Source organism: Raphanus sativus, unplaced genomic scaffold, assembly GCF_000801105.2.
Source record: "Raphanus sativus cultivar WK10039 unplaced genomic scaffold, ASM80110v3 Scaffold0156, whole genome shotgun sequence".
Classification (NCBI taxonomy): Eukaryota; Viridiplantae; Streptophyta; class Magnoliopsida; order Brassicales; family Brassicaceae; genus Raphanus; species Raphanus sativus.
In genome coordinates, this window is record NW_026615476.1 from 852 (window position 1) to 16,178 (window position 15,327).

Consider the following 15,327-nt stretch of genomic DNA (forward strand, 5'->3'; position numbering starts at 1 on the left):
ATTATATCTAGAAGTACATATATAACTTAGATAAAAACATGATAATATATATAATTGTTTCTATTTATTTTTATATAAAAATTACATAATGATAGAATATTTTATATTATTTCTATATAATTTAAAAATTATTTAAATTTTAAAAGTAAATGAAAGTGAAAGATTATATCAGTTATTATATTTTTTATTTTAAAAATATTTATAGCTGTCAATGACCATGGAAAAGTAATTTAGTGTAGATTAAGTAAGAATATATAAAATCAAAATTTTCTGAAAATTGACCCCGGGGACAAATGATTGTCGGGCTTTGCAAATGGAAATGGGCCCATTGACCGAAACCAATGAGACCCAGTTACGAAGATTAAAAAAATACCGTTGAGTTGACGAAAAAGACATTGAGTGGTACGCACGTTCCACATTTCTATCACAACAAGAAAATAAGAGTTTTTTGATCGCCGACCATATCTCCGGAGTTGTAGAGAAGTAGATAAACTCAAGCTTCTTGCATTAGTTAGAACCTTATTGAATGGTCTTTTAGTTTTTTTTTGTAATGGGATGTATCTGCGCCACCGCCCGTACTCCAACCGCCGCCGTAGCCAACAACGAGCTCTTAAACTCCAGCAAGTCCACCCTTCATCTCATCTCTCATCCTCCATCGTCTTCCTCTTCTTTATCCAAAAAGGAAGGTTCTTTCACACGTCCCAGCTCTGTATCTTCCATCACCGTCGTGGCCAATGGTCATCCAGTGGCGCGTCGTCCCTCCAGTACCTCATCTGATCGAAACAGTAACAAGCCGGTGGCTACCGTTGGAGCTCCGTCCAGGAACCACTCCAGAAGAGTCACGGCTATGCAGGTGGTGCAGCAGTCAGGGCGTTTGACCGGAAACAAAACCGAAACCGCTGAATGGCCATCTTGGCTGGCTTCTGTTGCCGGAGAAGCCATCAAGGGATGGGTTCCTCGCTACGCAGACTCATATGAGAAGTTAGACAAAGTTAGTTGCTCTTTTGAATCTCTCTTTGTTGACTTAAAATGGCAACTTAAATCACGCGTCTGTGGTCGGGTGGTCAAGGCCTTACCATACGCGTGGCCACCGGGGCTTTCATATTCTCTCTCCGGGGAATCATTTACCACTTTTTTTTTAAATGGCAACTTATGTGTTCTTTGTATTGTTATTAGATTGGACAGGGGACTTACAGCAGCGTGTACAAAGCAAGAGACCTTGAAACGGGGAAGGTTGTGGCTATGAAGAAAGTTCGGTTTGTGAATATGGATCCAGAGAGTGTTAAGTTTATGGCAAGGGAGATTCTCATCCTCCGCAAGCTTGATCACCCTAACGTTATGAAGCTTGAAGGTCTAGTCACCTCTAGACTCTCGGGTAGTCTCTACCTTGTCTTTGAGTACATGGAACATGACCTCGCCGGTCTAGCCGCAACTCCTGGAATCAAATTCTCTGAAACTCAGGTAGGTGTTTACATTCATTTGTTTTCCCTATGGAAAGTGAGATGAGATGAGAGAGAGTCTTACATTTTTTTTTCAGATCAAGTGCTACATGCAACAGCTGTTCCGTGGTCTGGAACATTGTCACAGACGAGGCATCCTCCACCGTGATATCAAGGGATCGAACCTCTTGATTAACAACGAAGGTGTTTTGAAGATTGGTGATTTCGGTTTAGCTAATTTTTACAAGGGTGATGGAGACTTGCAGCTGACAAGCCGCGTTGTAACCTTATGGTACAGAGCGCCTGAGCTCTTGCTCGGTGCTACTGAGTATGGACCAGCCATTGACCTGTGGAGTGCAGGCTGCATTCTCACCGAGCTCTTCGCTGGAAAGCCTATTATGCCAGGACGCACAGAAGTAATGAAAACTCTCGAGTACCTTTTTGTAGTTTCTTGTATCGCACGGCTGGTGAGAATAATAATAATCTCTTATATCACTTCTTAGGTGGAGCAGATGCACAAGATATTCAAGCTGTGTGGTTCACCTTTGGAAGATTACTGGAAGAGAGCAACTCTACCACTTGCAACAAGCTTTAAACCGAGCCACCCTTACAAGGCTGTTCTAGCTGAAACCTTCAGTCACTTCCCTGCATCAGCTCTGACCCTCATCAATAAGCTACTTGCAATAGAACCTGAGAGACGTGGCTCAGCTGCTTCTGCCTTGAGGAGCGAAGTAATATATATTGATACTAACTTAAAACTTTCTCATGATCATTTACTAACCTTCTTCTCTGCAGTTCTTCACCACGGAGCCACTCCCTGCTGATCCATCAAACTTACCTAGATACCAACCAAGCAAGGAACTTGACGCTAAGCTTCGCAATGAAGAAGCAAGAAAGTAAGGGATCTTCACTTCACTATTCCTTCGCTCTTAAGAGGGTTTTCTTAGTAAACGTTTGGTTTCAGACTAAGGGCAGAGGATAAAAAGAGAAGAAGGGGAGAGACTGTGACTAGTGGACAACCAAGAGATGTTAAAACTGCTCAGACACCTGAGCTAACGGCCGCAGGGCAGTCCAAGGTCACGTGCATAAGTCATAAGTTTAAAACAGACGAGGAAGGTGGAACCGGGTTTAGGATTGAACCACCTAGAAGAGGGGGGTCTCAGCAGAATGGCCACGCTCAGGCTTCTTCAGTGGTTCACCCGAGTGTTGCTGATACAGAATGGAACAGAGGAGGAAGCATCAGAAGGCAAACTAATGCAGAGCTGAAGTCTAGGATCGTACAAACAGGAAACTTGTCTGGTGATTCTTGTAGAGGAGGTTCCAACAGAGATTACTCAGCCGTAAGAAGCCTCAATTTTTCCTTTGTAATTATTATGTGTGCCTAAAAGGCCTTTTTGGTATGTAACTGTTTGAGTTGTTATGTGCCGTGTCAGGGAAACGCGCCGATGAAAAACAGAATCGTTTACTCAGGACCGTTGATGCCTCCTGGTGGAAATCTTGAAGAGATGCTCAAAGAGCATGAGAAGCAGATCCAACATGCTGTCCGCAGAGCTCGTGTCGAAAATTATGGGTAAAAGAAGAACCACGCATTAGCAAGGTAGCAGCAGCAACTAAAAGAGAGAGAGATATGGACAAGAAGAAGAAGAAATTTAAACAACAATAGCATATGTTTCCTCAAGCCACAGAAACTCATAAGCGTTTTTGTTCTTGCCCCTTTTGTGCGTGAAGCCAGGGATTGATGCAATGTATATAGTCATTTTTGTTTCTTAGGCCAACAAGATTGACCACAATACTGTATAATGTTGTACAGACACCACAAGGTCTATATCCAGTTGAGTCAAGCAAACATGTGTGTTGCAACCCATGTCCTCATCACAACCCAGCCAATGTATTCATTTTGTAGAACTATTCATCTCGGTTTAGTTACTAGCTAGGGTATGTGATGGCTCTTTCAGAGACCTACAATTACTATCCAAATCTCTTTTTTTTTGGACAACTATCCAAATCTCTTATTTATTTCTCTTTTTACAAAGTACAAAATCAATTTATAAAAATTAAAACGTAAAGTATAAATTTATAAATTCAATGCATATTTATTTTACAAAATTTTCTCATAACATAAGAGTTATAGACTTTCCTTGCTAAAACCGGTGGCCTGACAGCCTGAACTTGCAGATTTTTAGTATTTTGCTTTTTTTTTTGCTGTGAAGTCTATAGATTTTTCTACTGCAGTTAAGAGTCGAAATGGCTGTGTAGAATTCAAAGCTTTTGGTTTAGGATTGTAATAAACTTCTGAATACTTTTAAGTCAGAAAAAAATAAAAACTTCTGAATAAAGAGATTTAGCTATTCTTTTTCGCTGTTGAGTTTATATCAAATGTGTATTCACCAAACTTAAAAACGTAACAGGCCACAGTTTCACAGTTAATGCACTGAAAGAGGCAAAACGATTTAACTAAGTGTTTTTATATGAAAGAAACTCAAAAACGTTACAAGAACACACTACAAAGACTTGAATAAGAAAATGGTCTCTAATTGAGACTAGCAAGTTCCTGAATATTGATAGGAAACGCAACAGTGCGGTCACCAGCAAACGCTTTCTTGGCCATAATGAGATTAACTTTCTCCGTGGGATGAAAAGCGTCCCAAAACAGATACTGATCTCTGTTAGGGCAAGGCGTTTCAAAGGGAAGACAAGTGATCTGTCCTCTGTTCCGTCCTATCCCACAACATCCCTTGTCCAAAGTGGTAAGCCCTACAAAACCAACACACGATACTATGATAGCCATTGAGATTAAAAGTTGGTCTAACATTTGTTAATTACCATAGACGGCTTGGTTAGTGGTGATGTCTTGGACCATATTAGCAGTATCGAGGTAAATGAATTTAGCATCAGGGAGATTCTGGTTGAGATTAGTGATCATTGTCTTGACGTTTGTGTTGAAAGGAAGAACAAGTTGGTTAACTTCTTCCGAGCATTTACCGTCGGTTCCTTGAGCTAGAATGCTAGGAATGCATCCCATTCTGCCAAGTCCGGACACTATAAATTTCCTACCACCTAGATTATACAATCTCTGCATTACCAACAAAAAACAAGAACACGTTTATGATTACATTTTAGCTTCTTGTTTAATTAGTACTATCAATTGTTGTTTTCATGTATTACGGTGAGTTGATTGGTGTATTGCTGAACCAAGAGGTCACCGAATTGTTGAGCGTTGTATTGGTTACGGGTAGGGAAGTTGGGCATCAAGTAATTGTTGAGATAGTCGTTGCTTCCCATTCCAATGAAGAACAAGCTTCTAGCCACCGAGTCTGCAATGGTCACTGCACCACCGTAATTACTAGCCACCTGATCTAACGTTGTCTCAAAGTTATGAATCTGCTGGTCGAACGGTATTCGCCCCACCTGACAATCGGATAATAAATTCATTAAAGATTTTCAAGGTTTATTACTTTATCAAAAAGTGCTCATGTTAGCGCTTTGAAGTGATTTTGAAATTTGAATGTCATATTCTTTTGATGAAATATATAAATAAAATCATTACTTTTAATCATTTCACTAGATAAACATTTTGTGTATACAAGTTCTTTTAAAAAAAAAGGTATACAAGGTGTGCAGGAGATGTTAATTCCTTCAAAAACACAAACGAATAATTTGGGGGTAATATATTAGTTTTTTTTTTGCTAAAATTTTAGTTTCAAAATCTTTTTTTTTGTTCAACGTTTTTTAGAAGTTCGTATTAGAAATTTATATATATTTGAAAATCATGCAAGCATATACTATGTGTACTTGTTCGAAAATGTATAAACAAAAAGCCTTTCTATGAAACAGGTTTGCACTTCTACAGAGTAAAGAAATAAAAGTACTATATAATTTGGATAAATAACATATTTATTTTCTAGCTCTTTCATCATAAAGTAAAAAAGTTACATGCAACTTACAAAGTTTCCTCCGGTGTCAGGAAGAATTCCAGCTGCTGCTGAAGCGTAGTTGACACCACGAAGCACTTGATCTCCGGTTGCATCCGAGTACGCCGGAACCAGTGGCAGCCCCAATAGTTGCGCTATATGAAATATTATAAGTGGATGCATCATGCACGCATCAAATTACTTACTCGATCAGCCATCTAAACTTTAGGTGGAAAATAATACTTAATATATTTGCTTGTAGACATGCAGATATGCAGGAAATAACGTACCAATACCATCGACCATGGTCAAGCCATTGCAGAACCTACCGGTCGGACCACCATTGAAATCGATGCCATAAGGGAAGTAATTAGCTTTAGCAAAAGAAGGGATGTTATTATTGTTCCCATTGTCTATGAGAGAGTCACCAAAGATAAACAGTGCCGGCACACTGCCGTCTTGTTCAAACAATGTAGGCGGAGGAGCAACAACCGGGTCCTTAACCACAACTAATGGTGGCGGTGGAGCAGAAACAGGGTCCTCGACCACAATAAGTTGGCTGGATACGCCATGCAGGAGTTGGAGAAGCAACGCCAGAAGAGCTGAGGACAAGCAAAGTCGCCGGAAGTGGAAAGCCATATTGTGAAGTTGTTTGAGCTTGAAAGTTAAAATTTTCGGGTTGATTCTGGGGTGAGGGGAATAGAATTTGAGAGGTTTATAGGGGGGTGGGGGAAGGGGTTTGGTGAAGAGCAGTAAATGAGTGTATCTGTCATCTACCACACAGTGATAACAGCCACTCACGAACTATAATCACAATATGTGAGTTATGTTATGGTATATATGTATTGTTTCTTCATGCATGTCTATAGAATCATTTTATTATCTGTATATATATTTAACTAACACAATAAGACGCATTTGAATCGATCAAAAGTGATACATGTATGCAGTGGCGGCGGTAGAAACAAAATCTACTTGGGGTCAAAACATATAAAAATATTGGAAGATTCATAATTATCAAGTGGATCAAACCATTCAAACTGAGCTAATTAATCAAAGTGTATTCTAGTTACATGCTTATATTGAATAAAAATTTGAAATTGATAAGGGTCAGTTGACCCATATGCCTCTTCATTTACTCCGTCAATGCTAGGAGTGGACATTTTATTGATACACCAACCCATATCTGAACCCGATTCAAATAACCCGAACCAAAATTTGAAATAGCTATCCGAACGGATATTAATTTAAAGGAGATTGGATATCCAAATCCGAACAGATATATCCGAATCCGAATGGATAATCGAAGATAACTAAACATATGTATACTTATCCTTATATTTTTAGTTTATATCTCTCATTTTATTTAAAATATTTATATTAATATTACACATATTTTAAGATCATATAATATACATATAATTATAGATAAAATGATTTGATACTCGCTAAATATACATGCCAGGCTTTCTGCTTCATGTATTAAAAAAACTTACATCTAAATTCTAAAAAGAATAACCAAATTAATGTCTATTTATTTTTGAAATTTATCTCCAAATCTATTAATCATTCAATCTATTAAAAATTTAAAAACCAGTTAATCAAAAACTAAAATTTTTAAATAAAAAAACTAAAAATGATTTTTTTCAAAATCTAAATATTTGAACCCGACTTAAAATAAACGAATGCGAACTAAAAATATCCAAACTCAGACAGAAGTATAGAAATACCCTTGTGGGTTCTATATCATATACCGAAATATCCAAAAATCTAAAATATCCGATCTGACCCCAAGCGGGTATCCAAATATCCACTCTTAAGCAATGCATGTAAGAAGAAACAATACATGTAATAATCTAAAATAGTAAAATGTATTGTTTCATCTTAATACAAGTATATATATATATATAGTAGTCTCTTCTGTTTCATAAAGATAAATATTTTAGACGAATAATATTTTAAGAGATATATTTTTATTTTCAATATATATTTATCAGCTTATAATGATTAATTGTAAACTTTTAAAATATTAATTTATTTACTAAATTATTATTGATTTCAAGTTGTAGAAAATAGATAATCATAAAAGATATGCATTTAATATTACTCCCTATGTTTCAAAAAAAAGTCTGGTTTGAAGAAAATTGTTTTTATAGTTTGAATGCAATTTTATTAAGTAATAATTGTAGATGGTAAACTTTGAAGAAACTGATTGTGATTATTGTATTGTGATTGGTTAACAATTATTAGAAATAGTTAATCACAAAATAATATATTTATAATGAAATTTTTTAAAAAATTAATGTATGTCAAATATTATAAAACATGTAACATTTTGAAATTGAAAGATTATGTTTTGTTAATATGTGTAAAAATTTAAAAATAAATGAGTATATATAGAGTATATACTTCATTCGTTTCGATTTAGTTGTCATTCTAGAGAAAAATTTCCATTTAAAATAAGTGTTTTTTGTAATTTCAATGCAAAATTTATTGATTTTATATTATAATTTATTTTTTATTGGTTGGAATATTATTAAGTGTATTGATAATGATATTTTATCAAGTAAATATAAAAAATTAAGGGTTTTTTAATTTATATGTCCAAATTTAATACGACAATTAAAATGAAAAGAAATAAGTACTTATGAAGAAGCATTTTAATTAATTGAAAACAAAAATAAATAAATAAATAAATAAATAAAAAGGGGAAAACAAAAAGTGGAAGGTTACATTTACTATCGTCGATATTCTAAACGACGTTTACGCTTTCAAGGTCAGACAATCGTGAAGACCACTTATGTCGAAGAAGAGCAGAAAAAAACATCAAATAAGTCTCTTCTATTTCAAATGGTGTAATTAATGGTGGTTGTAGGTTTTAGCGTTTATTTACTTTCGGGTTGACTTTGTGGTTTGGCTTCTTGATTGTGTATAGTCCCTCTTCTTTGCTATAAATGCTAGTCCAATCGTATGCTAGACTTGATTTGTTTCAGATTTCATGACACTATAACCTTTCAAAAATGTTATTCTCTCCGTTTCAGAAAGATATACTCCATCGGTTTCAAAAAATAGATATTTTAGAATTTTTACGCTTTTAATAAAACATATTAAAACTTAGGTATAAATGCATCGTTTTCTGTAATTTTATATTTCCTATACTTTTAAACCAATAAGATTTTACAAATTACAATCTATATTTTTGAACTTCACAAATTTTCATTATTAGTTGACAAAAATTGTATTGAAAATTATAAAACATCTATTTTTTTGAAACAATTTTTTTCTCTAGAACATCTATCTTTTAGGAACGGAGGGAGTATGTTCTAGAAAAAAAATTGTTTCAAAAAGATATATTTTCCATTTTTAAAGCATATTTTGTCAACTAATAATAAAAAATTGTGTGTTTCAAAAACATTAATTGCATTTCTTGAAATTCTATTGGTTTAAAAATATAAAAATATAAAATTACAAAAACTATGCATTAATAACTAAGTTTTAATATGTTTTCTTAATAAGTGTGAAAATTCTAAAACATGCATCTTAAAAAAACAGAGGGAGTAAATAATTTTCTAATTTCTTTTTTCCTTTATCATTTTCCGAGGTTACATTTTTCTTCATGGATAACAATGTAAATAATACTTCTTCTGTTTCAAAATAATACATATTTTAGAATTTTTATACTTATTAAGAAAATACATTAAAACTTAGTTATTAATGCATAGTTTTTTGTAATTTTATATTTCATATATTTTAAAACCAATAAGATTTCTAAAATGCAATTAATGTTTTGGAAAATCATAATTTTTCATTATTAATAGACAAAAAATATATTGAAAATATAAAAAATACATCTTTTTAAAACAAATTTTTTTTCTACATGCACTTTTTAAAACGGAGAGAATACATTGAAACAAAAAGGCACCGAAACAGTGAAACAAAAAGGCACCGAAACAGTGAAACAAAAGAAGCTAGGTATCTTCAACACAACGATAGTCCACAAATTCAATCATACACAGAAATTAGAAAGACATTAAGTACACACCATACTTGTAGTCATTGTATTTCTTTTTGTAGTCATTGTAGTGCTCACACCAACAAAAGTAGAAATAGGAGAAAACAAAACACACAGAAATTTTCAAGAGCGTAGCATGTTCCACATGCTTTATTATAATTATGTGTGATTTAACAACACTGATTATACTTACCAAGATCATTTGATATCATAGGACTAGTCTTCAAATACCGTATATATGATCTAGAACTGAAATATTTCACTTGGCATTGTTAGCGGATAAGAATAGTTAGTCTCCACAGTTGTGAAGTTAGCATCTAATACGCTATTGTTGTTCTCCTCTATCTGGATCAATTCACCAACACAACAACAAAACAAATCATTAGGGTAAAACAGTATAAATGTCGTCGGAACAGTGTTACTAAGTACATTTAGATATACTTCCGCTATATATCAATTTCATAAAATGTTTGCGCCAAAGTTTACCAAAAGATAAGATTTCATGAGATATTGTCTGTTAAGAATGTTATAGTCATTTGGTTTTACCTTTTCGAGGAGGTACTTATTAGCATTTTTGAGGACCTCTTCCTTCATAATACCAAAAACAAAACCGTTATACAATAATGTTAATAAGTACCAATAAGTATATTTAACATTTTACCAAAAAAAAAAATACCAATAAGTAAAACCGTTGTACAATAAAGCTAAATATACAATGATTTTTTTTTTTGATCAGCGATCAAAGATATTTATGTGCTTACCGAGTTCCTTAAGGACTGAATTTCTTGAAGCATAATCTCCATCTACAAATTTTACATATAAGTTTTGATATTTAGAGATAAAATCACATAAACTTTTATAGTCATCAGTATTTTACTTTGACTTTCCAAACCTATGCATGAATATATATATATATGAATGCATGTATACCTTAGCAGAGCGAATATGGGAAATCCAATACTCAAGATGCTTCTCAAGCAAAAGAAGTTCTGGAAGATTCATCGTCCCGTCTCCTCCTCCAAACATATACCTGAAAATCCATTTTATTATATTTGCTTGTGTATGTATTCATAGCCCCTTATAAACAAGGGGAATTTTCAAAAATACCACTTTGAAAGTACCATTATTCATCTTTACCACCACTAATTACACATTTTCAAAAATACTTTATTTATTAAAATGTTAAAGACTCTTATATCTTTGTTTTTATATGTTTTTCAAAATTTTAATCCAAATTTTAAATCCTAAACCCCCAATTCTAAACCCTAAACCCTAAATCTTCAACTCTAAACCCTAAACCCTAAACTATATACCCTAAATTCAATATCCTAAACCCTAAACCCTGAAACCTCAACTATAAACCCTAAATCCTCAACTCTAAACCCTAAACTTTATACCCTAAACCCTAAAACATCAAATCTAAACCCTAAAACATAAAATCTAAACCCTAAATCCTAAACGTTCAAATCTAAACCCTTCATTAAAAGTAGTGGTAAAAGTGGTTAGTGTAAACATGAAAAGTGGTACTATAAAAATGGTATTTTTGGCAATTTCTCTATAAACAACTTAGTAAGGAAATAGCTAGTGTGTCTGTACCTTATTCCTTTCTGAAGCATATCAATCTCTTGCTTAAGCTCATTGACCTGACCTTTTGGATCCTAGAAAATCAACTTCCGTTTCAAACGTGCATAATATTTGTAAATAATATTGTAAACCGAATGGGACTTTTATGTAGCTGTTGAGTTCCATTTGGTGACACTAAAATGCCCGTACATAAAATACATATAAGCATCAGCTAAATAATTAATACTAGTTCAGACCGGTGACAATATAGTTTATAGTACTAGGGTAACCTTTTTAAAGTGCCTAGGACAACTTTATTAAAAAGTTGCTGATTTATAAACTAATAATCCTAACTTTGTTCGATATACAAAAGTGATGAAATGACTAAAGGTACAATATTTAAAATCGTAATATGGGTGTTGTTGTCTCAAGCATCTTTTACTTTAACAGTAAGTCTAAGTAACTAACTTGACCTGTGTTTTTTTTACTATTTACACTTATGTGCAACGTTCCACTAACTTAAAAGGGAGGTCTAGGTGCATTGAATGTAAACTGTTGTAATTTCATGTAGAATCGGAATCAGGTGCCTTACCTAACTTACGAGTATTCAATTTGCATATCAACACGTGTAACCATTTACATAATAAATATTTTACGGAAAAAGCAAAAAGCAATTTACATAATATGTCCAAATATCATCAACTAGTTTTAATTAACCAAAGTATCATTAAATGACACATTCAACAGTCAACCTAAGAAGCCAAAGAAAATAATTGGATACTGAAATGAAAAAAGATTGAGAAAATAGACGTACAAGATTTGGAGGTTGAAGTTGTTCTTGAGCAGTAAAAGTAGCAGAAGAAGAACCACGACCACCATTAGTACACTTCATGTACTTATCAATCATTCCTTCCATTGTTCTAATTTTTAATCACATTCCCATACATATTAGGCACTCTTTCATCACTTATAAGTTCAAGTATAAGTATGCATGCTATGAGAAATATATATGACAGTACCCTTTTGTAGCGAGCTCGAATAGCTTGCCCTGGGAAGAGAAAATCATAACGCCGATCTCAGCGTCGCAGAGAACAGAGAGCTCCTTTGCCTTCTTGAGAAGACCGGTTCTCCTCTTGCAAAACGTTACTTGTCTGTGAACAGGGTTCTCGATCCTCTTCAGCTGAATCTTTCCACGAGCCATTATCTAATGATCTAACGTTTGGATTTGTGTTTAAATTTGGATTTGAAGTTTGAACGTGGATCAACCTCCCACTAGTTTGAACTAGCTTCGAGGTTCCCCACTTACTGTTTGGTTTCTCTTTTTCTTGGGAGAAAACTGTGAAGTTATGCCCAAACTCATGCCACCTTCTTCTCTTTATATATAATCTTCATTATTAGATTCTCCCACTCCCTTCTCTGCTTCTAAAGCCTCCTTTTCTCTTATATACTTAATATATGTATGTGCTTTTATACGTTATATGTTAAGTATTCATTCAGCTTTCATACAAAGTATATAGCTTTACATACGAAAGCCACTAAAGCATTGTTTGTTATTTTTTAGGTTTGTGTTAATGTACTAGACATTTCTTGTATAAAATTAAATCCTTGATTATGTTTGATTTATTAATCCTACGTATGATGTGACTTATGACCTGACATGCACTAGTTGTAACAAATCCAACTCTATTTTACAATTTATATTAGGTACTCCCTCCGTTTCATATTAAGTGTCGTTTTAGAGAATTTTTTTCATTGCAAAATAAGTGTCGTTTTAGAGTTTCAATGTAAAATTTATTAACTTTATTCTCCATTCTATTTTTCTATTGGTTGAATTGTATCGGTAATGATGTTTTTATATTGAAAATATGCAAAACTAAATGCTTTCTTAATCCGTGTGCACAAATCTAAAACGACACTTATAATGAAACAGAGGGAGTATTATACTATATCCAAATGTATTGCTATTTCAATAGGTAACTTTTAAGTATGTTGAATAAAGTAAACTGAGAAGACAGAAAAGAGAAATCCAAAGCTTGTGAGATGGAAAGAAAAATAAATATGCAATTTAAGTAACAAAATTTAAGTTCCCAAATGGCGTTATAGCTAAGGGTGGGCAGTCAGCAAATACTACCAGAATATTCAGTATTTGTGATTTATTTCATATGTTTATAGATATATTCGATTTTTTTTCGTAAAAATACAGATATCCAAAAATTCAGGTATCCAAAAAATATATAGATATTTGCAAATACTTACATATATTAAATATGTTTTACTTAATACAAATAATCTAGAAATTTTGATAGAAATTTGTTCTTTAAATTATTTCTTTTACATGATATATAAAATATAAATTAAAATAGTGCAAGTACATCTTTTGTTAATTTTAAACTTAGTTAACAATAATAATAAGAGAAAACTTAAGAAAAAAATATAATAGTCATTAAAAATTCTGACTTAATAATTTATAAGTAATAATGTGAATAGAAATTACTAAGTTATATGTTAGAATAATAATTATAAAAAAATATACAGTTAATATTTTAAATTTAATCAAGATACGCATATATTTATATTTTTTATAGAGTGGAGTAGATATCTGTTTCTCAAAATTTTAGTATATATGATTTGTTTCAGTTTAACGGATATTATTTTTAGTATTTGTTTTGTTTCAAAACTTTAAAGATATTCAAATTTTTTAGATCGAATAAAAATAAATAACGAATAAATTTCTTACCTTAGCCACACTTTTCACCAAAAAATAACTCGAGTGTTCTAGATGACTCTATTCACATACACTCTCAGTTATTTGACATGTTTGGAATTACGCTAGGCGTAACACGTTCGGATGGATCCGGCCCAGTGCCAAATGCATATAAATCATACAGACTAGTTAATGCGTATATTTTTTCATCAATTAATGTGTATATTAAGACCATATATTAAGATCAATGCGTATAAAAAACTAATTAATTTGGATGAATTTTAAATTTTAATTATATGCATGCAGACTTTAGTCGTCAATATAAATTTATTGGCTGACTACTAGAAATTGGATCTTTCTAATGAAATACACTTATGTTATTTTCTTTTGAGAAACTCTTTTGCGATTCACAAATCAGTTACCTAATAATAGTAAAATTGCATCTTCTATTTTGTTTCGTATATATATTAATTCTAAGCTGGAATATCAACTTTAATTTTATTGGAATACCAAAAATGAACACAGAGCCCGTACATATTTGTAGATCGGGAACTGGCTGTTTGATAATAGCACGACCAAATGTTAATTAACGATTGAGCACAATTAGTCAATATTAAAAGAAGGTATCATGTGCATCTTACCGTGGTGGAGAACCAATGACCGGGCCACGTTAGGTTCCAATAGTAGCTTTTTGTTAATTGTATTTATTTATTGATTATGTTAACTATTTTCCCATTATCAAAATATTTTTTGGCCATCTTGCTTTTCCCTTCGTCTACGTGACAAACTCCTGAATCTTTTTCTTCTTCAGCAGTACGCGGTTTTCAACTCACTTTTTCTTCTTGGAATATGAGAAAAGTCTTTTCCAGGAAGAAATTTCTCAAAAGTCTGCAATTAACGTTCGAAAGATATACCCATATGCATTAGATGTTTAGTTTATCTTTACAAAGTATACCAGAATAATTTGAATGATGGAGCTTTTGTTAAGCTCAATTATTTTTCGACCAATGTTGTATGCCCTTATGCTTTTTATGCATATTATGTTGAAAAGGAGGTTGGATCCTCTATTTTATCTTTAATCCATTGAATGTGGAATCGTCTTCTATAGACTAAATGGCTTTAGCAACTTAAGGAAGATGTATTCAACAAAGAATTTGAGTGATTTGTATGTTATTCAAATGTAAATTTAAATAAACACTCTAAAATTTAGTGGTATTAAATTTGTCATTTTATTAAAAAGAGAATAGAGTTCGATCTAGCCGCTTTCTTCCAAACATGATTATCGAGGCTACTTATTCTCTACTCTTCTTCGGTGCCGGAAGAGCTCGTGCTCGCCGGCGTCAGGATTTCTCTTCACATCTCCATTTAATCTTCCTTAATCTCGTGTTTTGTCTTCTTTTCTTTATGCTGTCTCTGTTTCGTTTGTCTTAGCGGCGTGGCTCCCTGGTATCTCGACGAAGCTGCAGTCTGATAGAAACTCCCTCTGTGTGGCTCTTCATTCTGTGGCTGTACTCGCTGATTTCTTCAGTCACCACCGTTCTTTGTTTTCTAGTCTCAAATACTGCTGCAAGCTTCTCAGGAAAGATAAACATGTATTCACCGTTCACGACGGAGACGGTCTATTCTGTCAAAGCCACTGCTCCCTTTTTCACCGCCGGATCTGCTCAGTCTGAATTCAAGCTCACCGAATCTACTCGA

General features: G+C 33.2%; 3 protein-coding genes across 3 annotated transcripts; 1 reads left to right on the forward strand and 2 right to left on the reverse strand.

The window, feature by feature from the left end:
* The first annotated feature begins 538 nt into the window (after positions 1-538).
* LOC108816323 (probable serine/threonine-protein kinase At1g09600) lies at positions 539-3,351 on the forward strand. Its single transcript, XM_018588902.2, has 7 exons — positions 539-991; positions 1,177-1,461; positions 1,538-1,855; positions 1,943-2,170; positions 2,235-2,335; positions 2,404-2,779; positions 2,873-3,351. Exons 1-7 carry the CDS (start codon positions 551-553, stop codon positions 3,011-3,013), a joined length of 1,890 nt encoding a protein of 629 aa, XP_018444404.2. The 5' UTR covers positions 539-550; the 3' UTR covers positions 3,014-3,351.
* A 537-nt stretch (positions 3,352-3,888) lies between these two features.
* LOC130494420 (GDSL esterase/lipase At1g71691) lies at positions 3,889-6,093 on the reverse strand. The gene is made up of 5 exons (XM_056996191.1): positions 5,641-6,093; positions 5,384-5,505; positions 4,605-4,847; positions 4,263-4,512; positions 3,889-4,193 (listed from the first exon to the last, which is right to left on the reverse strand). The coding sequence occupies exons 1-5, from the start codon at positions 5,987-5,989 to the stop codon at positions 3,970-3,972; spliced, it is 1,188 nt and encodes a 395-aa protein (XP_056852171.1). The 5' UTR covers positions 5,990-6,093; the 3' UTR covers positions 3,889-3,969.
* A 3,291-nt stretch (positions 6,094-9,384) lies between these two features.
* LOC130501301 (agamous-like MADS-box protein AGL12) lies at positions 9,385-12,300 on the reverse strand. Its single transcript, XM_056996190.1, has 7 exons — positions 11,945-12,300; positions 11,740-11,845; positions 10,959-11,020; positions 10,293-10,392; positions 10,124-10,165; positions 9,909-9,950; positions 9,385-9,707 (listed from the first exon to the last, which is right to left on the reverse strand). The coding sequence occupies exons 1-7, from the start codon at positions 12,124-12,126 to the stop codon at positions 9,606-9,608; spliced, it is 636 nt and encodes a 211-aa protein (XP_056852170.1). The 5' UTR covers positions 12,127-12,300; the 3' UTR covers positions 9,385-9,605.
* Between the last annotated feature and the right edge of the window lie 3,027 nt (positions 12,301-15,327).